Consider the following 27759-nt stretch of genomic DNA (forward strand, 5'->3'; position numbering starts at 1 on the left):
ATTGTTTGAAGGAGGAGAATGTGCTGGATTATTTGATGTGGTTTGGGAGAGTGTTCCAAAGAGTGGGGGCTGCAGTGGAGAAAGCCTGGTCCCCCTAGGTCTCCTTAAGATATAAGATCCTTAAGATATAGCCTCCTTAGTCCTACAAGTGGTAGGCTGTGGGCACTAAGTTGATGTCTTACCAGTACCGTCTCTCCCTATATGCAGACTATATGCACGACCTCTAGTGAAAACAAAAGTGGGAAAAAACAACAACTCTATTGTGGGGCCCGACGTTTTTTGCTTAGGGCTCCAAAATAGGTTGAGCTGGCATATTGTCTTACACTCAGGTAAGACCTCTTCTAAAATGGCAGGTACAGGTGAGAGGTAGTGCGCTTGACGTACTTCCCGAGGTTTGCTGGTTCAAACCCTCAAAATGTGTTCTCCCTCAATCGTTTGGTCATTATTGTCTCCATTTGATACAAGAGGCAACAATGGCCGGGCATGACTTCTGACGGTTTTAATAAGCGGTACCTCAAAGCGCCACATGTGCGTATTTGGCTGTCGCTGACACTCCGGATTGGTTCACCTTGTGAGTTACGGTTCATTAAAAGTGGATCAGGAAACTGCGGTTTGAGATAAACCTCAATAGCGCTCCCTTTCGTCATCTTGGCTCAAGCACCATATGCTTCAACGGAGGGATTCCGGAAAACAGGCGCGCCTATGGAGCCAAAATGGAGGAAAACGACGCAGTTTCATAACCTTGGGTAGGAGGAGCTTGGTTTTTCTGGAAGCTCTTGAACAGCAGAAGAGTGGAAAATTGGAGCAACGACTGAAAAGTGGAAGAGGAAGGCAGGACAGCAAGCGAGTCTGAATTCATTTTCAGTATAGTTTTACTAACCAGTGAATCTTTAGTATGCGGGCACCCATGCGCGTTTCTCAAGAAGGACAAAACTAAGCTTTTTTCGCTTCTGGGGATGTAAATAAACAGTTCTGTGATGTGTGTTCTTTGCAATAAACTGGCTTGATACATAGAGTAAACATATCGTTTTGCTTATCAACATAAGCGCGCTGCACACAGTCCGCTGTAGCCTAGTTGTTGGAGCGGGGGTTAAGAGAAGCAGCAGGGGCAGCACGCGAGCTGAGTTGTTTATAACGTTTGACAATCACACAGTTCGCTTTGAGGAGTAGGAAACCGGGGAGCTCGGACAAGGTGGGGCCGAACCGGAGACAGTCTAAAGGATTATTCAGACACTCACGTTGCCTTGAAGCCTCCCCCTAGCCGAACCACCCCGGGCGACGCAGCGTTTGGGGGGAAATCGACGTGAAACAACAATTTTCTGCCCATTGGAATTTGGAAAGGGTTCTTTGCAACTCATGGTGATTTCGCATTAGTCGTAGCTTACAACTGGCAGAACCAGCTATATATATATATTGGTCGTCAGCAGATTGTGGTCTTTGGCCATTTGGGACGTATATTTGGGGATAATTTCCCCAGCCGGGTTGGACTATGGCGGACGACGACATTCTCTTTGAAGATGTGTACGAGCTCTGCGAGGTTATTGGAAAGTAAGTATCACATTGCCTTTCATTACGTTGCGGTTACATGTAATCTATCTGCATCATAAAATGCAAGGTAGGAGTGAGTTTATAGTGTGTTACTTTACACACACACACACACATATACACACGCACATATACACACGCACAACGCATTGGACATGACAGCTGTAATATATGGCCAAATGAGTTACACACAATTTAATCCAGTGTCTCGTATGGAATATATATAAATTAGGGCAATGGGCACAAAGGCATGCGTAATTGTAAAGAAGAATATACACTGTGTATATATATATATATATACACACACACACACACACACACACACACACACAACAGTGTATATTCTTCTTACGCATGCCTTTGTGCCCATTGCCCTAACTTATTCTCGGTGATTTGATGCAGAGAGACTGAAGAACAATCAGTCCATGAGTCATGTATGTTCAACATCTGGTCATTGTTCGTGGTGGACGTTCCCTGCTTGCAATAACACCTGCGTCTTCTCACTCTCAGTGAAATGTATCAGAGACAAATGATCATACAGTTTTCTCTGAGTGAACTGTTTCCTTCTGACAGGTTAAAGGTGTTTGCATTGCTGTGCTGCAGGTGTGTATTCTGTACCCTCCTGTGTAGAATGGCAGTGATGATGACATCAGAATGATAGAGAATGAGTAGTGATTCAGCAGGGTCCAAGACTGTCCATTTAGACCCCAGTCAGTCCATTCAATCCTGGCCTCACTATATTGTTCATTCATTCCACTCGAGCAAAACAAGTGTTTTGTCGGTCTACACCAGACACCAGAGAATGGAACCAGAATGCACAATAGAGAATTCAGTGAAAACGGAACAGAAGATCACTTTGAACTTTTTGCTTCGTACATTATTGCTGTTGTTTATGGATAAGCAAGACCATTCTAAAGGCCACAATGCAACAGCATGGGAACCTCTGGTGTACTGTATGAGCCTCTCCCTGAAACAAACACATTAATCATAGGATCGGCAGGGACAAACAAGCACGCTTGACAGGCATGGGACACAGTGCTGGTTGGGTGACAGAGAGTGTTGAGTCTTGACTGGGCATGTACTGTATGTGTTTGGGCAGGCCTGAAACTAGTGAAATCATACACAAGAGAGACACTTTTACTGTACCTTCTCTCAACCTGCTCTGTTCTCTATTTAAGGCTGCATTGAAGTAGTGATTCTGATTTGATCCTGGGAGAGAGGGGATTAAAAGGGGGAAACCCAGCAAAACAAAAACACAGTCGTAGAAAGGCATCGCTTTAAAAGCCTAATGCCCTGAATCCTGTGGTTTTTCTGCAAGGTTAGATGTAGACGATACAGTGCTATATATAGCCTAGGTCAGCTTAGTAGTGAACTGTTGGGGAAAAGCAGCGTTGTGAGCAAGCAGTGCACTGTCCTACATGTGTCGTGTGTGTGTGTGTATGTATGTGTGTGTGCGTGCGTGCGTGCGTGAGAAGAGGATTTAGGCGTGTGTGTGTGACGTTGTGTGACTGTGTGTGAACAGGATTTAAGCCTAAGCTCTCGTTTTTAGAACACTGACCTCGGACACAAATCCTGTCTGTCTGTCAGCCAGTGTGTGTGTGTGTGTGCTTGTGTGTGTGCTTGTGTGTGTGTGTGCGTGTGTGTGTGCGTGTGCGTGTGTGCGTGCGTGCGTGTGTGTGTGTGTGTGCGTGTGTGTGTGTCCGTCTGTCTGGCATGTTGCTGTCGAATTGATCCACTCTGCTGCCCTGCTGTATTCAGCCTGAGGCTATTCCAATACTGCAGGAGTGGAAGACTAGGGGATTGGGAAATGAAGGAGGGGGAGAAAGAGGAGGAAAATTAATAGCGGGATGAGCGAGGAGGAGGAAGAGGGGGATATACAGTAGAAGGAGTGAGAGGAGCTTGAATGGAGAAGAGGAGAGAGGAAGGCGGAATGGAGAGCAGGAGGGAGTTGGACCTTTCTGTCTATTCCCATATGTTTTCATCAGTGGGGACCACAATCATTGCCTTGCAGTGGTGTGTGTCTGTGTCTGTGTCTGTGTCTGTGTGTGTTGCATGTGGAGCTTCCGACTTAGCGACAAAGAGGCAGATGGTGCCAAGGTGAAGATTTACTCTATGGAGTCTCATCACAGCAATCTACAGATCCAATTACACATCTGAGATTCAGTGTTATTTCATTATAATGGACTCTGTTTACATGGGAATGTCAGTCTGGGTCAGTGTGACAGTGGCTTATCCTGAACATACATCTCCAATATTAATTCTCTGTATTGGAGTTGTCTGTATTGGAGTATCCCAAATCATATTTGATTTCGACCAGGTCAATAGTAGGTCATGATGAGTCTCAGGCACGCATGCACACACACACACACACACACACACACACACACACACACACACACACACACACACACACACTGATTGTCATCAGTAGCCCACGCAGCAGTCTCCAGTCCTGTCTGCTTCAGTGCAACCCATCCCTGTTCTATCTCTGCACAGGCACTTTTAATGGAGATCTAACATGCATTAATATCTACTGCTGAATGGATCAATGCCCTTACGGGCCTGGCTGTAGACTCAATGTGTATTTAACAATGGAGCGTGTGTGTGTGTTAGTAGAGTTGCCATACATATACATAAGCCTGTCAGGCCTGGCCCCAAGGCCTAGCCTATGCTGGGCTGAACATGGGCTTCCAATGGTACAATCTAGCCTTTTCCTGTGGCCCTCTGGGAGGACGAGCAATGCAATGACTGGTCCTCAGTGAAAACATAATTGTTCTCTGTCTCGGTGAGAAATGATGGTAATGAGGGAAGATCACTGTGTGTCAGTGTGTGCACAAGCGTGTGTTCTCCTTGTCCTTTCCGCCTTCCCAGGAGAAATGTAGTATTTCCTACTACGTCTGTGCCACTGGCGAGTTTGGCTAATTGTGCGTGTGTGTGTGCGCGCTATGTGAGATACTGACCTACATTAACATGGACAGCCAGTGCTGGAGCCTTGTGTTTGGGAAGAGCTAGCCCCAGGCAAAGGTAGAGAATGGCTAATGTTAGTGGTTAGCAAAGAGGCTGGTATTGCTGTTGATGAGTGGGCTAGACTCACACAACTGATATTGTAAGCCCTTGCCTATAACTGTCTGCCCAAGCCACTTTAACATCAGCTGGTAACGTCAGCTGGTAAAAGACTGCTCCCCTCCTGCTGCCAAAAACAATGAGTGTTATTGAATCGGTGAAATGGCAACACTGGGAAGTGTTTGACTTCACTATAGTACCCTTTCAATGCCTGACGTTGACTGGGCTGGGCTGACATGTTTGCTGGAACAGAGAACAAGAGGGACAATAGTTGTTTTCCTTTGGGAATTCATATTTGGACTATGTTTAGCTTACTATATGAACAGGTTGGGACATCCATGTACTTGTTTTGATTGAATAGGGCCTTAGGTTTTATGAGGTGTGTGTGTGTGCGCACGCGTGCACGTTTGTTTGTATGCGTGTGTGCGTGTGCGTGCATGTGTGTGTGTGTGTGTGTGTGTGTGTGTGTGAGGTAGCTAGCTCAGCCTCACTGTTGGGCTTGCTTTCAAGGGGATATGAAGAGAATCTGCTGAAAGGGTAGTTTTGACACGCACAATTACACATAGACGATGGCACAGTGTTCTCACACTGAGCTGCTGAAATATTTATCCATCTCGTCAAGTCCATGAAAATACCCTGCAGTGGACCCCAACTGCTCTCTATGTGTGCAGTGACAAGAAGAAAAAAAACATTTACCAGTTAGTAACATGAAGTAATGATGCCTCTCAAGAACATACCACCATCATGCACTTTCCCTTGGAAATACAAAATAGCATTTTAAGACACTCTGCTAGTTGACTATGGTAATTTTACTTACAGTAGCGTGCATATAATTGCAAACATTTGTAATGTAGCTATTAGCTAGTTGATTTTAGCCAGGTATTAGCTAGGCTGCTAACCCAATTCAATGATCCTAAAATGTTATGTTGAGCTGTCTTTGAGTGCTCTGAGGGTGTGTAGCCACCTGTCTACTGCACTAATGCAGAAACAGCTGGACAGGCGAAAGCATACCTGGTAGGCACCCTCCATGTACTGTAACCTGTCCTGGGTTTTCAGGTCAGTGCAGTTGAAGGAGAGGATGAGAGGAAGCCAGTGCTGTCAGGGTGCATTTCTATCCAGCCAGGCTGAACCGGACGCTAGGCTAGGCTAATGTTAGCGCAGCGACAGCAGCTCTTTCCAGGTCACTAACCCAAGTGCCTCATTACAGATAACGGCACACACTGTTTGATTGCTTCTCTCGGCATGATCGGAATTTGGAATTGGAATTTCAGGAAGTCTCTCCGGAACACAGTCATCGTGGGCCATTGGGACTGACAGCAGTCTCTTACAATAACATCACAGGGCTGGATCCTCTAACTCAGAGGTGCAGGGGATTGAAGTGTCTGGCTGGATCCTCTCCTGACCTCTAATAGGTGAAAACAAATTGTTATATGTTCCATTTATTTAATTCTTACTAGTTCATTAGTCATGAAGGAAATGAGACAAGGATACAATAGGAATACATATGTATGTATCAGTGGAGGTAGAAATCAGAGGACGGGCTCATTGTAATGCATGGAATGGAATGAGGAATGATCTCAAACACGTGTTTGATACCATTTCTCATTCCATTCTATGCATTACAATGAGCCCGTCCTCTGGTTTCTACCTCCACCAGGCTCCCCTGGTATGTATGGTTAAGAGAGTGTCTCGTATCCTCTGCCCCTAGCTGGAGATGCCCACTGATTAGAGCAGCGAGGCATAGCATACATTAGCAGGCCTGGTCATGCAGACAGTCCAGCTCAGTGCTCCTCTCTGTGTGTGAGACGCAGGTGGAACACACACACACACACACACACACACAAACACACTCTCTCTCTAATGCAAGACGTGTGTGTGTGTGTGTGTGTGTGTGTGGAGAGAGAGAGACACACTGAGCCTATGGGTCAGTTCCTGTTCCTACCAGTCAGGTCCAGAGAGGGCAGCCACAGCAGGTCCTGTTGGCTAACGAAGTGATCCCTTCATTAATGCATTATTCATTCATTATCTCCCAGCTGCCAGTGTGTGTCTGAATACACACACAGCTGCTCTTTCAGTGAAATGTCTAACGTGCATCATTCGTCAAAGAGAAGATCAGTGAAGGTGGAAGACACACACACACACACACACAGACACACACAGTGTCACAGAGGACCAGTCCTCCCCTGTGTTGGATCTCTTGCCTCTATCCTACCAATTGCTGTCACACTGGGCTCCATCAGCTGACAATTCTCTGATGTCCTGGTTGTGATGCTGGGATGCCTCATCAGCCCTCCAGACCTGTCCATGCTGTACACGTCTAAACAGCTTGGTTCACTGGGTCTGCGAGACAAAATGGCATCATTTGCAGACCAAAATGACTGTCATTTCTTTTTAGTGACTCTTTAGTGGTTTTTGTGTTTCTGACTGACTGGAACATGGATCCCAACCCTCAAGCTGCTGATGCAGCCAATGGTATTTTAGGAATAGTTTTCCCTCCCTCCTTCCTTCCTTCCCACTCTCTGTTTATTTTCTCTTTCTTTCGTTCCTTTTGGTGGGCCTTTTGAATCTAAAGTCATTTCCGCTCTCCCTGCCAAAACACACAGTAACCTGGGTTACGGCCGTGTGCAGAGCTGAACGCGCGCAGACACACACACACACACACACACCAGAGACGACCTTGTGGGGGACTATGTCCTATGAAACCAGTTGCTTTTCAGGATTCCCTTGGAGCTGTGATTCCAGAGTGTAAAACACCCACAGAGAATCCACAAGTGCTGGTGTGGTGTGGAGCTGTGTTGATTCCTGCGTACAATCAATCATGTGTGCATGGCGACCATTTGAACCTGTTTACCGCACTGAAAGCTCCGAGTGTGAATGTGAACTGTTAGAACAGTGTCTAAAAGCCAACCCAGTGGAATGGGGACTAATATGTGACATGTGGTCCCAATGAGAGACAGAGGCATGTGTTTAGTGGTGACGGAGGAATGAAACCACAGTATGTGCTGCCTCATCTGAGAGGCCTCCTCCTCTCCCACACTAATAATGGCCTGCAGATGCTGGGAGGCCATGCATTAAGTTCATTTGTCTCCCTGCCTCTCCACAGCTCTCTCTCTCTCTCTGTTGAATTAGCCTGGTTCACTGTAGTGATAAATGGGTTTGCACTCTCCAGATAACGTGGTTGGATTGCAGAATGCTGTTTATTAGCCAGACTTCCTAACCGTTCAAGGCGGCGCTAAGATAAAGGGCTTCGTTCAATCAAACCTTCATTTACTGTATTTAGACAGTAGCATTGCAAACATGTCTTTTTTTTTTTTCCTGTCGTCAAATGAAATAGCAGGATATCTTTGGATGATGTAACAATGCCAAGGAGATTGCTTTCACTAGTCTCCAGTTAGGAAAATTAGACGACTACAGACAGTGTATCCACTGTCTGTGTTTGTGTAGCTAAACAAAACTACATCGTCAACATTACTTCAGCACATTTGATTGGATCTGGCCCTGAGGCTAGCTCTACAGTATGTGGCCACTGTTTCCCTATGCAGGGGCTGCCGGTTTGCAGCTGCCTCCAGGGTGTGTGTGAGACACAATAGCTCGTGCCTCATAGATCTCATTCTCCCAATCATAAACCCCATGGGATTACCAGCAGCCACAGAAAATGGATTGAAATAATGGATGGTATTTATATAGGTCTTTTCACTGGGTCTCAAATCACTTTACATTCCTCTGCTTCTCTATAGGGCTCCTGCAGCTAGGCAGCTACTCATCCTTCATCTCAGCCCACCACACCTCCCCTTCCTCTCTCTCTCTCCCCCCCCGTAATGGTACTCTGTGTGTGTGTGTGTGTGAGAGAGAGAGAGAGAGAGAGAGAGAGAGGGAGAGAGAAGGATCCTTCTCCCGCTGGCTCCTGTACATCATCATCCTAATGTGGATAGGAGACTCACTGAGTGCTCCTCTGGTCCCAGCTGTGTGTGTGGGTAGGAGGTACGGGCGACTCAACGTATGTCTGGTGGGTTGATTAACGGTTGTGGGTAAAACCGTACGGTTTGGCTATGACTTTAATCGTATTGAAAACACTCTCTCGACGACTGGTTGAGATGGTGTGTGTGTGTGTGTGCTGACTGTGAGATCAGAGAGCAGAGGCCGGCGCTACTGAAGCTGGCTGCCAGAATCAGAGGCTGTTCTCTGGGTGAGGTCAGCCTGTACTGTGCTGTGAGCTCCATGGGTCTTCATTTGGGCTCCCTGTCCGGCTGTCCTCCTGTACCTCTGCCAATAACCTCTTTACTGGCCTCATAAAAGCTCCTGGCTGTCAGAAGCAATTACCCCATTAAACTTCATATTGCCTGTTAATTGGAGGGTGTCTTGTTCCAGCCACTCTGTGTGTGTGTGTGTGTGTGTTTGAGAGAATGTGTGTGTGCGTGCGTGTGCGTGTGCATGCATGTTTTGAGAAGGACCATTGACTTTCTCCTGCTTTTATTTCCAAGGGAGGATAAAACATGAGAGCAGGGACTGAAGCTGAGTCAGGTTTATGTTTAACATAGCTTTGTTTTCCTGGTCCTCTTCACTGTTTACTCTTTACATCATGCTCTGGTTTCATCGGCCACAGTTTCATCCGCTGACTGAAACACACACACACACACACACACACACACACACACGGTATCCCTAATCAGTGTGTTACACAACTGGTTTTTTTCTTGGTTTGTTGTGGCTGATTCACTCATGACTGCCTATTGAACCATAGACACATATTACTGCAGGCTGTGTCCGTGTCTCTGTGTGTGTGTGACATTCAGATTGGAAAAGCTGTAGTAGACTGTGAAACTGGAGAAATAAATTTAGGTTAGTTCAGTCAATTTCTCATTACTGTATTTGTGTAAACATGATTGTTTATCTGAATAGTGGTAATGGCCTATTCAGTAGCAGGAAGTGTCTAGCCTGGCTGTGTCTCATGAGCTGATGGGACTGATCGGATTCTACCGAGGCTGGCTTCCTGGACAATGTGAATTATTGATTAGAGTGAGAGAGGCTAGGGAAATGGCGTGGGTGTGTGTGGTCTGTGGGTGTGTGTGTGTGTGTGTGTGTGTGTGTGTATGTGTGTGTGTGTGTGTGTCAAAAGCGTGACAGATAACACAGCTGTCTGGGAGTATTGTGTGTCAAGGCGGAGGTGGGGGATGGTATTCACCCAAAAACCTTGTGACCTAGACCTACCTAGTGTTGCCCTTGAGCTCTGTGTGAGCATGGGTGTTGAGTTTCAGCTTACTAAAGTTAATTTAGGGTTCTCTTAGTTGCATGTTAACTCCCAGTTGACACATTGACAAAGATGGAGAGGGATACACACACACACACACACACACGTCTGCATGCAGGCATGATACCCTTTACCTGCCTCCTGAATATAAACCTCCCCTTCTATTTAAATCAAGCCCAACACATTCACAGAGGAACTCCCTTAACATGTCTAGAACTTTCAGATGGCCATAAATCAGTTTCCATGGCTGCAGCAGTGTGCAGAGCTGAACAATGTGGCACAGGGATGTGTGTGAGGATATTGCACACGGTAATCTTCTTGTCCCTGCACTACCTTGTAAATCAGACCACTAAAAGAGAGAGAGAGACACACAAACACACAAACACACACACACACACACACACACACACACACTTTTAACAACCCGGAATGTGGCGCTTCACTCTGTCTTGGGGGGGAAAGTGTTGCAGTTTGCTGTCGGATTTCACACTGCTAGGAGAATCTGTACAGAGAGAGCTGAGACCGGGCTTGGCTCTATGCGGTGGGAGACTTGAGACTGTGTGACCGAACTTGGATTTACAATCATGCAGAGCTTTCAGATAGAAATGTACTGTGTAGAACAGACATGCATCTGTCAAGTCGAATAAAGCCTACCTCCAGCTTCATCCGTCATATTTCTATCTGCCATAAGTTCTAGGTTCCAGTGAATGAATAGATCCTAGTGTGTTTGGTCGGTGTGTGTGTGTGCATGTGTGTGATCTGTGAGCTGGACTGACTCCTAGACAGATTGAGTTGTTTTTGGCAGACAGCTTCCACACTCGTGGTTGCCCCTGTCTTGCCACTCAATATTACCACTTACCGTCTTTTCTGAAGTTTCTAGAAGCGTTATTGTAGAAGTCCTCTGGGGCTCAAGCACTAGCGTAGCATATAGTATTAGGAGGCTATTTTTGTCAGGGGCATTTCTCTCTGTCGGTTCCCCCCCTCATGTTTCTTTTCATCTTCATTGAGAAAAAGGCCTGAGAGACAACGGTTACTGAAGTATGCTCTCACATTAAGGCAGAACAAACTGGTTTAGGGGTGTGTGGGGTGTGTGTCTGTGTGTGATCCTCTGGGCATTCTCCTCCTTTTATCAGAAATGGGATTCTCTAGGAAAACTGGGAATTATATCTCCATTGTGTCTCTCTCTCTCTCTCTCTCTTTATCCATGCCATCATAGAGCCTCAGGAAGTAGAGCGTCTTCCTGGGAGACTCCCAACACTGGGAATGGGATTGGAATAGGAAAAGCATGATCAGCGTTGAGCAGACTTGCATGGATGTTTCGGTGGGCAGAAAGCTCAAAGCAATGGGCGAAAGGCCTAAGCCATACTTAGGTTGTGTGTGTAACTGTGTGTTTGCCTCTGTTGGCATTGTTTGACACACAGTGACAGCCGAGACTTATGGCAGAGAGAGACACATGGAGCGACCATGGTTTGATGTGGTGCGTGTGTCTCTCCGTGGTGAGCTGGGTGAAAAGCCACAATGTCACAACACAAACCACCATGGTCTCACGGAGACAGCAAAATTGCAACTATGAAACAACTCTCTCTTTCTCTCTCACTCCCTCTCTCTCTCTCTCTCCCCCTCCCCCCCTCTCCTTTTCCTCTCTCTCATTCTCTTGTTCTTTTGCAGACATGTGCAGCCTTTCTGCGCCTCAGAAAGCATGTCACGCTTATTTATGAGTGCATTATGTTTAATGTAAACATTATTCCAATATGGCCTTTATTTGTTCAAAATTGTCTGATCGGTGAGCGGTCGCAAACAAGACTCTTGCGTTTCCATGTCAACATAATTACACTGGTCTCTCCTCTCCTCTTACTTTCCTCACCTCTGTTGTTCTAAAACCCCAAGTGTGTCGGCTGTTCATCCATGTAGGCAATGCCGGTCTTACTGTATGCGTGTGTGTGTGTGTGTGTATGTGTGTGTGCATGTGGGTACACACACACACAGGAATACACACTGTATCCCTAATCAGTGTGTTTCACAGCTGTTTTATTTTGGTTTTGTTGGCTGATTCACTCATGACTGCCTCTTGAATCATACACCCATATCGTGTGTGTGTGTGTGTGTGTGTGTGTGTGTGTGTGCGTGTGCGTGTGCAGCCCATATTACGCGTGGCTGGCTACAGTCCGTTGTCCCTGTCATGACCATGCAGGCAGATCTATGCCTGTGAACTTGGCTTGCTTTGGCCACACACACACTGCAGCCTCAGGCCTGGCCATGCCTCATCAGTCAGCAACACAATGACTGAAACGCAAAATGGACAACCACAGACTGACTAGATAGACCGTAGTGGTGATTGAGCCAGAGATAAAGGCTGTTTTGGGGATGTTGGATGAATAAACAATGGCATCCAATATAGGAGGTATTCAAGAGATGTATAGAATATACTACATTTCCCAGTGTTGCAGGAGGACTGACATTACCACCAGGCTGCTAGCTTTACTCACTCCGAAACCCTGGAGTCACTTTCATTCACTCTCCTGAAAACCTTATCACACACTCCTTCCCGCGTGTCAACACTCACAGTGTGCAGCGGCCTCTTATAAGACGCAGCACGGGCCCTTGGCGCTCTCTCACTGGCTCTCTCACCGACAGCTCTGCTGACACAGATAGTGAACGCAGAGAGTGTTACCTTTCCTCAAGAGGAGCACGCTCTCTGCTTCAACTTCACACAGAGTGTCCGTCTCCTTCTCACTGGTCAATCTGTCAACGCCAACACTCAACATGAATACGGGAAATGTCACATTTTGAATAGAAGTACAAACAATCTCTCTCTCTGTCTCTCCCGCACACACACACACACACACGCACACACACACACACGCACACACGCCCTGCCATATCTGAACACAATACTGTGCTCTCTTCCCTCCGACTCTGTGACTCCTACACATGGCCAGGCTTGTGTGCCACGTCACAGCAGTGACTCTCTGCCACCCACCTGCTACAGTCAGTACAATCAGTACAATACAGTCATTGACTCTTGGTTCTGCCTTAAACATTATGGGCTGGGGCGGGGCGGGGCGGGGGCGGGGGGGGGGGGGGAATCTCACTTCTGCTATTTCTGCCCTTCCCTCCATCTGTGACACGATGGGGAGAGGTGAGTGGGGGGGGCTGCTGCCGGTGACGGAGGGCATATGGTCGTGTGTGAGAGAGAGAGAGAGAGAGTGAGAGCGAGCCATGTCATGGTGACCCCTTGTCATTGAAGCCAGTCTTACTGTTCCTAATGTTCTCCCTACGCAGACACAGATGTGTGTGTGTGTGTGTGTGTGGTTGTGTGGGTGGGTGGCACGCACAGTCAGCCAACGGCATGCAGGAGTGTATGCGCTGCAGGCGCTATGGTCTTAGTGTTATTGTATTGACACACACACACACACACACACACACACACACAGGCCCCATCAAATATTTACCCTCCACTCTGCCAATCGGTGGATAGACCTATCTGTTTACTGCTGTGGCTGGTGGGGAGGGAGGGAGGGAGGGAGGGGTGGAAGGAAGGAAGGAGAGACGGAGAGAGACTGGGAGGAGAGTTTACCAACACTTCCAGAAAGGATCTCAATGAGTGAAGCGTCTCTCTCTCTCTCTCTCTCTCTCTCTCTCTCTTTCTTTCTTTCTTTCTTTCCTTCCTCCCTCGTTCCTGGTGGATGAGAGATACAGCTGAAGGTTCTCTCCGGAGAGGAGACGCAGGTGGAGGTGCACTCTGGGAAGATGAGTCAAAGGAGGAGGAGGAGGAGGAGGAGTAGGAGGAGGTGAGGAGGAGAGGAGGAGGTGAGGAGGAGGAGAGGAGGAGGAGGAGCAGCAGCAGCAGCAGTGATAGGGGGGGAGTCAGTGATGTGTCATAGATGACTGGGCTGTTATCACATCAGTTACCCAGTGTTCCTGGATAGTTATATATAGGGGGGGGGGTAGTGTTGTTACGAGTCAGCTGTCTGTGTCCCTGGCTGCATATTGTGTAGTCGTCACAGTTTGCGCAAGTGGAAACGATTTTTTTTCTTTTTTCTTCTCCTAAGCCTGATCTATAGGGAGCTCAGCTGTTGAGTGACATTTCTCTGCTCTGCTCTCTAGTCATTCTTTGACGTACTGTAGTGTACTTTAAAATCCTTCTCTTTCGATTGGTCAAATTGCCAGACCTCCTGCCTCCCTGTTTTAGCTGGTTGCTTAAGAGAGGAGATTGTGAAACATATCCACCACAGCAGCCAGACAAGCATGTAGAAGAACAGCTTAGGCCTTTACCTGACAGTGTTCTGGCAGTACACACTAAGTGAGTTCAGTCGTGTGTGTGTGTGTGTGTGTGTGTGTGTGTGTGTGTGTGTGTGTGTGTGTGTGTGTGTGTGTGTGTAGCCTGGCTACTGGTTGATGTAATGAGTATGATGATGTTACGCTGCCTCCCAGTTTCCAGTGTAATGCAGTAGTCCTCTACTGGGAACAGCTTTTTTGGTGGGTGGGTGGTGATAAAATCTGGGCTTTTGGCAGAGATGAGTGTTGAAATGTGCTTGGATAAGTGTTTTATGCATGCAGCAACGTTAACACACCGATAATAGCGCACACACACTCGCCTCTCTCTCTGATAACAGCTCCACTCAGCAGTTTTCGCATGCCCTTTATGAAAGCACTGTGTGCTCTCTGCCCAGCTCTGCCAAAGTGTCAGACCACCCCAAGCTCTGTGCTCCGTCTCTGAATGGACACACACACACACACACACACACACACACACACACACAGACTTTGAACCCAAAGTGTCACTTTCTGGCTCCTCTGTCCTTTCCACGGTTCAGTCAATGTCATTCTCAGTCACACATGCCTACTGTAGGCTCAGTGCTACAGTAGCTGCAGGAAGCCTATTCTCAGCGTCTGGCTCTGAAACACAGTTAAACATTGGGCTGGAGTGGATGTGGAGTTGACAGAGGGGTCGAGTGTGGGTTAACACATTCTCATTTACAACACCCCCGTTGCTCTATTTAGAAAACAAACAGCACACACACTTCAGAACTCGACTCTACACACACACACATAGGATTCCAAATGGTTGACGGGGCAAAGTTGCAGCGTTTCATTAATATCACTGTCATATGTGTGCATTTGCTGACGTAGGGGAATGGGAGGCGGAGAAGGTGTGAAGAGCGTGTCTGTGTGTGTCTGTGTTTGTGTCGCTGTGGCAGCACTTTTGTCGAGAGAGAGGAGAGGAGACCCTCAATAATGGATTAAAAGTAACATTTTGTCCTGGTTCTGGTTGTGGGAATCAGCTAATGACTATTGTGTCTCAGTTGATGAAACTTGTGTGTGTGTATTTGTGTGTGTCAGAGAGAGAGAGAGGGGCGTGCCGCTGCTCTACCATTTCATTAGCAATGCTAAACTTGGCCCATGTCTCACACACACGCAGACACACATTTAACTGAACACAATACAAGAGCTGTCAATGTAAACCAGTGTAACCTTAACCCCACATTCTAGTTGAATGAAGTTGCCCCTAGAAGCTGATGTTGATGGTCAGGATCTGGTTAGGGTCTACTGAAAGACTATCATTTGACCTAGGCTCTCTTTAGTAATGCCCTCTCCTCTCTGACCTCACAGCACTGTGAGGCTGCGCTGACTGACCTCGTCTTACACACACACACACACACACACACACGCGCGCACACACACTCTCTCTCTCTCTCCAGGCCAGGGTCATTCAGTGTGAGGCCAGCTGGGTCATCCAGTAATCAGAAGAGAAGGACTGCTGGCATCAGCTTCTCTGTTTTTTCTCTCTCTCTCTCTCTAGAGTCTGTGTGCAATTAAAACGTAATTAGAGCCAATTAGGGAGGCAGCTGCACCTGTGAGGGCCAGAGGCAGCTGGGTCCTAGTGCCTCCTAATCACCATTACTTGGAGTTTCTCTCAACCTAGTTGCTCCACGATATTGTTGTTTTTCTCATTTATTGAGAGAGAGAGAGCCTTTAGAAGTGTTTCTGAGTATGTAGGATATTTCCACCTCCGAGACTCATCTCCTGTATCAATTGCCCAGTGATGAGGTGAGGATGTGGAGAGGACAGAAGTGGCCTTTTGATTGATTGATTGATTGATTGATTGATTGGTCCGGCGAGCCTCAGTCCTTCTCTTTGCAGTTGTTGTCACATTGATGTCTGGGCGGGGGCGGCGGGGGGAGGGGGGCACGTGCATCACACATTCACACGCTGCCAGCACCTGACTGGCTGTCAAACCCCATCAAAATTGCTGTCAGGAAGTGTTAAGAGTGTGTGAGCAGCCAGCAACCACAGGAGACGTGACACCTGTCTATCAGAGTCCGCCCCTCCTATGCTAATGAGGTTTGCGCTAATGCTCTTCCTCCTCCTACATCAGCACGATTGCGTTCCATCAGGATTATTATTAATTATTTTGTGAATTATTTTTTTTTACTGCTACACTAGAGACATAGAGCTTGAGAAGCATAAGCCATTTTATCTGGTTGTTAACACGGGTAGATTAGTTCTGCTGCTCACGATGTGGATGGAGCAGGTTGTGTTGAATACAGTAGCGTCTCGGTTCCATCTCAGGCCTGTCAGGTATTTTGCGTCTGATGTCGCAGAACCTGTGTGACTGTACGCTAGGGGAGGCCAGTGGAGGTAGATATCGGAGGACGGTCTCATTGTAATACATGAGGAATGGCCCGTCCTCCAATTTCGACCTCCTCCAGCCTCCACTGGTGTATGCAGGTTAGCTCGTCATAGGGTAGAAGGCAGGGAGGAGGAGGCTAATGTGGTGGACTAGCCTCCAATCTTCTCAGGACACAAACCCAGCACATTCAGTTTTATTGCCTCTTTTGGATGAGTAGTGTGCTGCCAAACTGGAGGGCCATTCAACTGAACAAGATGGAAGAAATGAATGTACTAAATCTTCTAATAGCAGGTAATTGGTTGGCTCTCATTTGTAAAAGCTGGATCGGTAATGTGAAATTGAGATTGTGTAATATGCAGTGATTTAAGTGCATTAATTGAAATCCCCATGTCTGGCACCATGAGTAGAAGTGTATTAGAAAAGGCAAAAAATAGAAGTGTGTGTGAGTGAGAGAGGGAGAGACAGAGAGAGAGAGACTCAGCCCCGCCCCTCTGCTCTCACTAGCTCAGCTACCTGTCAGTTATCCACCTGATCTAGACTGATGATCACACTGTACATTCTCCTTACACACACACACACACACACACACACACACACACACGGATGTGTACACATCCATACACTCACATTGTTGTTCAGTACACGTATAGACCAAATGCACAATGCGGGCCCTTGACTCTATTTGAGTCATCCTCAACATTAAAGTTGACTGACATGCTGACAAATAGCGGCAGCACCTCTCTTGATCAGTGTCAGCCGCGTGTTAGTGTTGCTTGGTGTGTGTGGGGGTGTGTGTGGGCGCGTGTCTTTGTGTACCCTTCTACAGACTTGATCCAGGCATCTGTCAGTGTGTGACTTCTACAGTGGGTATGTGGGCTAATCTTAGCTTTAGTACTGGCTCCAGTCAACCATGAGGGATTGAGATAAATAAGCACACCTCTGACCCTATAGAGACAGAGAACCAGCCAAACAAGACCTCCATAACTACTACTCCGTTTCTGCAACTCCTCTCTCATAATTGATGGTGTTAATAAAGGGTCAAGGAGCTCAGCCTCCCTCTCCCTCTCCGGGGAGACAGGCAAGTCACTATCGCTCTTGTCTGTTCTTTTATCTCTACTTGTCTTTTCTCTCCCTCCCTCCCTCTCTTCTCTTTTGCTCTCAAGTGATGATCTTCTGTTCCGTTCATTCGGTCACTCTGACAAAAAAGTGTTTGTCGTAGATGGTTCACAATATGTGGCATATTGACTCCTCCCACACACACCCCACTACCACCACTACCAGCCCCATTAGTGGATTAATGGACCTACAAAAACACTGGTTTAAGGGGGCACTCAGTGGCGTGGCACACTAAGGCGCATGCCATGTCATCACAGGGTCCCTGGTTCGATTCCGGCCATCAACATATCCTGCATGTCATCCCTCCTCTCTCACCCATCCTTCCTGTCAATCTCTACTATCTCTATCCCAATAAAAAGCAGAAATGCCCTAAAACACATATTAAAAAACGCTGGTTTAAGGATGCATGAAGGTTTCCTCAGGAAATCAGTCCCAGCAGAAACCAGTAGTTTCACTGGGAAACCAATAAGAGTAGTCGATGCAGTGAGGATGTCTTTCTGGTTCACCTCTCTCTCTCTCTCTCTCTCTCTCTTTCTCTGAATGACTGAATGGATGGAACAGAAGGTCATGAACACAAAAGAAGATGCATCTTCCCCCCTCTTTCTTTCTCACTCTTTCTCCATCTGTCTTCTCTGTTCTCTGGTGTATTGAGTGGAGCTGATAGAGAGGCCAGGCACTAGCTGCTGTGCTAGGCCTACAAGGTTTAAGCTTGGATAAGCTCTCCTATGGGTTTAATGGGATCCTATAGAGAGACCATTCTCTGCTGAGGATAAAACATTTTAGGAGGGAAGAGGATACCTCCTTAGAAAAGAGAAAGAGAGAGGGTGGTAGAGTAGGAGGGGGGAGATGGAGAGATGGAGTTGAAGGGAAAAGAGAAATGGTTTGTGGGAGACTGAGAGAGCCTGCACTGATGAGCTGAACTGTAGTAGACCTCCTCGCTAAGCACTAAGGATCTTGTCAGAACTACCTGGCCCGCTGACCCTCTGACCCTCTGACACTAGTATTTTGTGTCAGATGTGCTTGGGGCCTCTCTCTCTCTCTCTCTCACTCACACACACACACACACACACACACACACACACACACACACACACACACACACACACACCGTGTGATTGGTTCCTGCTGAGGAGATAAAGGTCATAGTTTTCCCATCACCCTGTGGTCCTGCTTAGACGATCTCTCGAAGCCACCCTTTTTCTGTTTACAGCAGAGAGGGACTCCCACTAACACATGCACACACACACGCATACACACAGTTAGAGTTGGAGATGGCCTATATAACCAGACAGGAGCTCATTGTGTGAGAGAGAAAGGCCTCGCTGAGAGCTTTCTGCTGAGTATTGAGTTTCTATCTTCTCAGAAGTACACTGGCCAGCGTTCTGGCTCCACACACACACACACACACACACACACACACACACACACACACACACACACACATACACGTACAATAGGTCTCTGACTACCCAGCCAGACTATTGACTGTGTGGCTGTGTAGGATAGATTTAGTGTATTTTCTTAGGCTGCTGGTTTGGCACAATGCAGCCAGAGAAGTTTCTCTACCACGTAGATCAATGTTTACTCGCAAAAAAATCCGATACTGCTCTGCCTGCGTCTTTGTCTTTTGGCTGTAGCGTGAGGGGGAGTGAGCCGTTACCTGGTCTACAATGGATCGCTTCTAGAGGTGTAGCAGTGGATGGCAAATAAGAAGAATTCTCTTCTGAATGTGTGCTTGGAACATTGTGTTGACTTGTTTACTCTCCAATCAAAGAAGCTGGTGGTATCGTCGGCCCGTTCTCTCTCTCTCTCTCCCCCTTTTGACTCCTGCTAGAAAGGATTCAGTGCTTCAGAGGAGCCACTGTTCTTAGATCAGACGTCAGTAGTTGCTGTTTGCTTGCCCTCGGCCACTGTGAGGGACCGGGACCCAGAGGAATGCCTCCTCTCCTCTCCTCTCCTCCTTCATGCTATGTTGACCACAGCTCAAGGTTAACCTGTGTTTCTTCTGGGTCATGGCGTTTCTGGAAATGCCTTTTTTTATGTATTCCCTTTCATTCTCTCTTTTCCTCTCTCCCTCTCTCTCCTGTAGTGCTGCTGTGTCTTGAGGCCAGTAAACTTCTCTACGGTTGTAAAACAGTAGACTGCTTTTGCTCTTTGAAGTCCTTGGCAGCTCTCCTCTGCCATGTCTTCAGACTCCAGGAGAACTGACAGGGGAACAGGTAGAGGAGAGGGTGGCTCTGGTCTGTACCATGTTGGTGACCAGTGGAATAGAATAGAATAGAAGCAGGAACATTACACGACTCCAGATGTAAAGACAGAACCGTGAGCTATGTAAATCACAGCACAGATGCACACAAATACAGCCATCTGTTTGAAGTGTATGAGGGAGTCAATTTTGGTTAGTAATGTGTGTCAGAGGAAGCTGGTGGAGGTATGGTATCAAACGCGTGTGCGTGCGTGCGTGTGTGTGTGTGTGTGTGTGTGTAAAAGTGTATGTGTGTGTGTGTGTAATAGTGTGGAGGAGGTGTCCAGTTGCTCCAGGATGCAGATGAGATGATGAGAAGGCCCAGGCTGAACCTGTGGACCGGCGGCTAGAGGAGGTTATTTAGAGCTTTCCACCAGCCCCCCCCCCCCCCTAAGCCCCCTGGAGCTGCAGGCATCTAGAATCTAGATGTCAGTGCAATTACTACATGACGCTGGGGAGAGGGGGTGAATAACAGACATGGGGAAGTGACAAAATTAGGAGAGATGGAGAGAAGCACTCAAGCACTGTTACGGTGTATGCATGCATGCACACAGAAACGCTCCCCACTGACATACCTATATCTCTCTCTCTCTCTGTCTCACACACACAATTATGCACACACACATGTACGCGCACACACACACTTACTCTGTCGCAAAAAAATAAATAATGCTCTTCTTATCCCAAAGTGAGTTGGAAGACATCCTGTCTACAAAGCGTTTCATCCCCCAGCTCTGAATACTATTTAAACCACCGTCCCTCTTTTCACTGCTGCACAGTAGGATGCTGAAGACATGCTCTATCAGCTGTGGTTGTGTGTGTAATAACTAAACAGCCCTCCAGTATTCAAAGTCTGTCTCTGTATGTAGTAACTAAATAGTCCTCCAGCAAGCAAAGTCTGTCTGTGTGTAATAACTAAATAGTCCTCCAGTATTCAAAGTCTGTCTCTGTATGTAGTAACTAAATAGTCCTCCAGCAAGCAAAGTCTGTCTGTGTGTAATAACTAAATAGTCCTCCAGCGGTCAGTCTGGTTGTGTGTGTGTGTGTGTGTGTAGTAACTAAATAGTCCTCCAGCAGTCAAAGTCTCTGGTCGTGGATTTTGGCCCTTGTGTAGCTGTCACAATCAATGACTTTTCACATTAGTAGGAACCAACGGATATGAGGAAAGGAACACTTACACACTCAACCTCCTATTTTTGTCTCCACTTCTTCTACATCTCATTTTCCTTAACTTGATCCTCTCCAATCCCTTTCTCTCCCTCTCCCTCTCCTCTCCCACCGTCTGCTTGGTTCCCCTCAATCTGTAGGGGTTAACTCCTTTATGATCATTTCTTCCACCGTTCTTGCTGTCCTCTCTCTCTACTCTTCATCTCTTCACTCTGTACCAACTGAATAGCCCCCCGGAACACACTAGTCTCACGCTATGCCTCTGCCCTCCGGAGCGCTAGTTCTGAGAGGAAGTGATACATGAAAGGGGGATTGAGAAAAGCGAGGAATAACGAATTAGCTGTATAAATAAATAAGGGGGTAGTGTGGAGAGAGGTTGAGAAGGATGAGACCACCCTTCTAAGCTCTGAGGGGGAGGGGCGGGGGGGGGGGGGGGCGGGGGGGGGGGGGGGGGGTGAGGGAAGCATGTGGTTTTAAGCAGGAGAAATCAATAGAAATGTGACTGAGTGAGGCACATGGCTTTGTGTGTTTAAGCCAGGCATTGTGGTCGTCCATCAAAGTGAATTTCTCTCACCCCCCCCCCCCCTTCCCTCATTCCCTCCCTACAGTGCAACTTGGGTTTTAGCTATACTGTAGCAGGGGTGTAGACTTCAGAACAGCAGAGGTTATTACAGAGGACATCTTGCTTGCTGAGCTGGGGAGAGCATTTACGAGTGGAGGGATCCTTTCAGCCCCCCACTGAGGAGCCTGGCTCAATAAGAACAAAGACCCTTGTCACCACATATATGGACACACACACACACACACACACACACACACACACACACACAGCGCAACTTACTCAGTTGAGAAGAAGAAAAAAGGAAATGGTGTTATGCAATCCTACTTATTACTGAAGTGTATGTGAAATTTAAGGAGACAGGGGGGTGCTCTCTCTCTGTGTGTGTGTGTGTGTGTGTGCGTGCGTGCGTGTGTGTGTTCTGAGCCAGAGCTCTGAGGGCTCATTAAGTTTTATAGACTGCAGCAGTAGGCGAGGGGAAATAGCCAACCAAGCCAATGTGCTGATCACTCTACAGATTAACTCTGGAGAAGACATAAGATAGAAACATGAAATTCAGATCTGGTATTTTTGAGAGAGGGATTGGAGGATGCCTGGGGTTAAGGCTTTTACTGTAGGAGTCTCCATTTCTGAGGCGAGTGTGGAACATTGGAACTGAATATCTAACCAGTTGTGAGTGATGGGTGTGGTTGGACTCTCAAAGTAGCTCTGGACTTTAACCTCTTAGGGAGGTCCAGTTTAGTGAAAATAAACCTCCATATAAAGCACTATGTCTCACTGTACAAGAGGCTGCAGAGGCTGACCGACCGTAGCAACTAGGGCTTTAAATGTCAACATTATGCCCTGACCTCCTACTGTAAACCAATGACCTCATAGTTCTAGCCCTCAGAGGAAAGTCTGTTGGCTGTCTGCCACTGTATTAGTAAGGAAAGCACAGAAAAACATAGAGTTAGATAAATCCTCTCATTCGTTTAACTTCTACTCCTACCATGAAGAGCTTTTGCAGATGCTTTTTCCCCAGCATGTCAAGTTTCTGGTGAAACTCACCTCTTCTGTAGTTCTTGGCTCTGCGTTCTCTCTGGGGTCACCAACCTCAGGTGTGTGTTCTTCCTCTCACCTCTCACCTGCCAGAGTTCAGTTTGGGCTCAGAAGAAAAACCAAGTCTACCGGTTTTCTTATCCATATTCATATTCATCAAGTTGTGTCTCTGCTTGGAAAATATGACTTGTAAATGACTGAGTCATGTGTTCTGTACTGTGATAGTGCTGTACAGGGTTATGACACCTTTGGTATCCTGTAAATAACTGTTCCAGTTTCCTCTCTGTAGGCTGTAATCCATCACCGCTCTGTCGGAACGACAAGCCAAAACACCTGAGGGGCTGTGTGTTGCTGTGTGTTAGTGTGTGTGTGTGTGTGTGTGTGTGTGCGTGTGTGCGTATATGTGTGTGTTAAATAACACTTTGGTTTGTTGCCATGAGACATCTCTGTAGAGTTGTGGGAGGGAGGCAATTAGGCTAGGGATCCTGGCGCTGTCATCCACACACACACACACACACACACACACACACTTATGTGCTCCCTCCCTCTCACCCGTACACACTCGACAGTGCTGTGGTTGGGTGTTTTTGTGTTCCTTGGTTGAAGTGTGTGTTATTTGCCATAGGGGGTGGATGGTAGATCATAGCAGCCCTCGAGTATAAACATGTTGTCTCCCTTTGGTGAGTTTGTGCTTAAATGCTTTCTAATGGCCCCCCTCTGAGATTGTTCTGGGCCTGCAGCTTATCAATGATTTAGCATGGGGGGGGGGGGGGGGGGGGAATGAGAGTGAAGCTAATGGAGCATCTAGGCCAGTAATGTTTCTTTAGATAGCAGCAGCAGATCACACAGAGGCTCTACAGCACATAACACAGAGCCTCTCCCAGGAGATGAGCTTTAGGAGGCTCAGACTGGCCCGTTATTGTGTCGTTATGAAGCTATCTTATGTCCTGTAGTCTCCCTGGATGGACAGTCGTACGGCGTCTGCCAGGAGGTCAGGACATATACTGTACATTACCCATGTCGATATTGTACCCGGTGTATACGGTATGCTTTTATTTCATGTTAAGTGTTTTATTTTGATAGGATGTACAGTGTGTTGAGACCCTGGTGATAATGCACTTTAAAACAAAAATAAACTTGGAAGTTGATACAGCACAAAAGGTAGTGCATCCGCACTGAAACGGCCCCCTTCCATTGCTACATAAACAAACACCTCTCAACTTCTTTGCGTGCTCTGAGAGGTCATTCTCACAGTCACAGACGTCATGCTAATACTATTGGGTGGGGAAGGGTAGATCTTCTGACCTTTGACCCTCATCACCTGTCTTGTGTTTGAGAAGGAATTTACAATTCTCTCTCTTTTATGACCTCACAGGTTCTTGCTCAATGTTTGGCCTTACAACACATACAGTAGGTCAACATCTGCCAGAATTGTATGAACCGTGATTACATTACTGTGTTCACAAGGGTTGGAAACCAATCCCTGAATCATAGTATCCTTGAAAAGATGTGTACTAGCTCTAGACAACTGGATCGATAATTCAGTCTTGCCTGCTCCTTTGTCTCCCTCTGTGAATGTTCCTCAAATGATTGGGCCAAAGGCTACCCTAGGATCTTATCCATGCCTGTCTTACCCCCACTCTTCTCTAACTTGTCTCTCTCTGCCTCTTTCTCCCCCCCCCCCCCCCCCCCCCCCTCTCTCTCTCTCCCTCCCTGCGTCAGCTAGCAGCTAGGGGCCATTTCATTTGAGGGATTTATTAGTGAAATGTTCCCATCAACCGTATGGTACGATTCAAACTAACAGACCGTTCTCTCAGAATTGATTAGCTATTTAGCAAATGTTAGGTAACAAATCAGCAAGCTAATCCACAGGAGTGCCTCCTGTCTGTCTGTCAGAGCACACTGCTGAGGGGCAGACAGAGAACAGCAACACACAGCAAATCCTCAACTTCGCTCTAAATCTTCTGCGCGTGCACACACACGCACACGCACACACACACACACACTCAGTGGCTTGGCTGTAGAACTCTCTCACTCTCTGTCTCATCTCCTCTTCTTCCGAGCTGCATTTCTTTCTTTTTAGTTTCCCCCTCCCTCCCTCCCTCCCTCCCTCTCTCCTGACATTTGTGTTTAAGTGAGGAGTCATACATCGCTTTGGGCACAGTCACTCTACCATTTAATCACATGTCTCGTTCTCAGGCCCCACCAGAGAGCTGCCTCATATGAGTTTGTTATCTCCAGTACCCTGTTACCAGGCTGGCCACTTAGCCAACGGTGTGACTTGACTACTCACAGGGGTAGAGGTGTCACTGGGCCCCATAGGACAGCTATAGTTACTTATTCATCTCAGCTGTGTGGGAGTGGAGAGGAGAGGGCCTCCACTCTTCTACTGTAAGCCGTCACCCCTCATATCCCCTCACTGCCATCTGAGCTGGGCCAGCGGCACACACACACACACACACACACACACACACACACACACACACAGAGACTGGCTTCTTTATCTCAATCTGTGGATATGAAGGGATGTATTCTTATTGCTTTACACCCTGCTGCTGTTGTTGTTGTGTCCTCAACAGACTGAATGGGAGCCATCTGGTACTCTGTATTTCTTCAAAGTACATTAATTCATTTAAGGTTCATCCTATAACAGAATCACTACCCTCTGTAGTCCTGTCAGCCTGTGCGCGTGCGCGTGGAGGGAGACGCAGGGGAGATCAGAGGGGTGAGGACACAGTGGGCCTCCCTGTCACATTCCATAAACTTCAACATACTCCCCTCTGTGTCCCCTGTTCCCCTCTCACCCCCCCCCCCCCCCCAGTCCTCACTCTGGGTCAGGGGAGCGGCTGAGGTGTGTATGTGTGTGTGTGTGTGTCTGCGCGTGTGTGTGTGTGTGTCCGTACGCAAGAGATAGAGGTCCTCGGGGCCAGCTGAGGGCCCCTGTAGCCCTTATGTAACTAATTGTGTTTTGTTGTTGCCCTGGCCTCATTCCACAGGAAATGCTCAGCGGGTGCTTGGCGGGGTCCAGAGCGGCCCTGCCCGTTGAAGCTTCACTTTGGGGGGTGGGGGGTGGGGTGTGTGTGTGTGTGTGGTGGGGGGGGGGGTGGCATTGGAAGAGGGCAGCAGTCATTAGTGCCTGATTTGCAATTATTTTTTACAACACATTTCTCCAACAGCGGTTACCTCAGTTCGGGGTTGTTGAGTGGGTTCTGGGCTGCAGGCTCGGTTTTTATCGAAGCACGCTGAACCCACTGAATCCAGGCTGTGGTGGTTCTGAACCCAACCTGCCACAGGCCCTTACATCCCCTGAACAACATGAATAGTGTATGTGCGTGATTTATCAACCTGTGTCCTACAGTAGGTGGTCTGTGGGTTTCCAGTCTCATGATGCATTACCCAGCAGCAGAGGAGTGTACATCAGTAGTAGGCTGCACCACGGGTCCCCTCCCCTCCTCTCCCCTCCCCTCGCTCTCCTCTGCCCTTCTACCCAACCCTAACCTCTCCTCTCCTCCCCTCCTCTCTCCTCTCCCTGGAGAGTAAAGACGAGTCCTCCCCCAGTCCCACACTGCGTGTTTGTGTTCTACTGACTCAGCTGGTCTCTCACATTAGCCATGCTGCTCTCTACAGAGTTCTACAGCATCTTAATGTTCATGAACAGATGCTGCGTGGCGTTGCAGCATGGACAAGTGTCAGGCATGGCCGTCTCTCTCTCTCTCTGTCTCTCTCTGTGTCTCTCTCTCTCTCTGTCTCTCTCTGTCTCTCTGTGTCTCTCTCTCTCTCTCTCTCTCTGTCTCTCTCTGTCTCTCTGTGTCTCTCTCTCTCTCTCTCTCTCTCTCTCTCTCTCTCTCTCTCTCTCTCTTACAAGAGGTTTTGGACACCAGGGAGTGTATGTGTGTGTGTGTGTATATGTGTGTGTGTCGCTGAGGCCCTCCTCTTTGTAAAGCAGCTTTAGCTCTGGAGAACCGAACTTCTATCCCTCTGACTACCCTGGAGGAGAGGGAGTGAGTCTTTGAACAAACCAAGCAAGGGATCAGACGAAGGAGTGCAGAAGCAGAGAGGACTTTTCTGTGTGTGTGTGTGTGTGTGTGTGTGTGTGTGTGTGTGTGTGTGTGTGTGTGTGTGTGGAGCAGCAGCAGGGAGAGGTACTCCAGATTATTGGCCTGCGTGTGGAAGCAGTGACTCACACAGAATGTTAATGTATGATTTCATTGTCATTTTTTACCCCAGGCACACTTCTTGTCTTTGTCTTCCACTGCTTCTGTCATCACAAATGAACACATCACAGCCAAGGGGTTCACAATCACTCTCACTACCCAATTTGCTGATTGAACTGTGTTTTATGTGAAATTTGTCATATTTGCCACTCTGAGTAAAAAAAAAAAAAAAAAAAAGCCCACAGAGAAACGAGAAGTAGAAATGATGTAAGGCTTTGAAGATGACATAACTGTGCCGTGATTGCTGGTGGTGATGACATCATTCTGCTGATTTATAGCCACTCATGAGAATGCTAATGTCCCAGCAGGCAGTGCAGCAGCAGTAGCAGCCTCATGAGCTAATGCTGAAGAAGAAGTGGCTGTAAAGCAAACATCAGCTTCAGCAGCATCAGCTTCAACAATTATGTGGGCTGTAAAACCTCGCCATGCCCCTGCTAGAATGCTAGCGGCCATTGGCCACTTCCTTTACCAGGCCAAAGCAGAGCAGATGAGTGATTTTGTCTGGGCAAACCTGGTGATTTGTGTGTGTGTGTGTGTGCGTGCGTGTGTGTGTGTGTGTGTGCGTATGTGCGAACGAAAAAGCAAGAGATCAAGAGAGAGAGCGCTGCAGCACAGCACACCCTGCCTTGGTTTCTCTTTAAACCCCAAGAGAGCATAAGTAAGCCGCCCAATGCTGCTGCCTTAGATAATCATGGTCCCAGAGGGATGGATGGATGGATGGATGGATGGATACAGGGGGAGGGAGGGAAGGCCATGGATCGAGAGGGAGGAAAAGAACAAACATAGAGGAGCGATGAGAGGTAGGGATTTGGGGATCTCTCTCTCTCTCCCCCCAGGCTATGTGTTTAAGAACTAGGTAAGACACACACTAAAACACACTAATTCACTGTTCATTCACACACACACACACACACACACACACCCACCCAC

The 27759-nt window shown here is 47.6% G+C and overlaps 1 protein-coding gene across 12 annotated transcripts in view; it reads left to right on the plus strand.

The window, feature by feature from the left end:
* The first annotated feature begins 832 nt into the window (after nucleotides 1–832).
* caska (calcium/calmodulin-dependent serine protein kinase a) overlaps nucleotides 833–27759 on the plus strand; it is a 92027-nt gene continuing 65100 nt past the window's right edge. For all 12 annotated transcript variants that reach the window (XM_083682269.1, XM_083682274.1, XM_083682277.1 and 9 more), the window contains exon 1: nucleotides 833–1548. In XM_083682269.1, the coding sequence (XP_083538395.1) occupies nucleotides 1490–1548 (59 nt within the window). In that variant the 5' untranslated portion in view covers nucleotides 833–1489. The remainder of the gene's footprint in view (nucleotides 1549–27759) is intronic.

This window comes from Argentina silus (genome assembly GCF_951799395.1).
Source record: "Argentina silus genome assembly, chromosome: 12".
Lineage (NCBI taxonomy): Eukaryota > Metazoa > Chordata > Actinopteri > Argentiniformes > Argentinidae > Argentina > Argentina silus.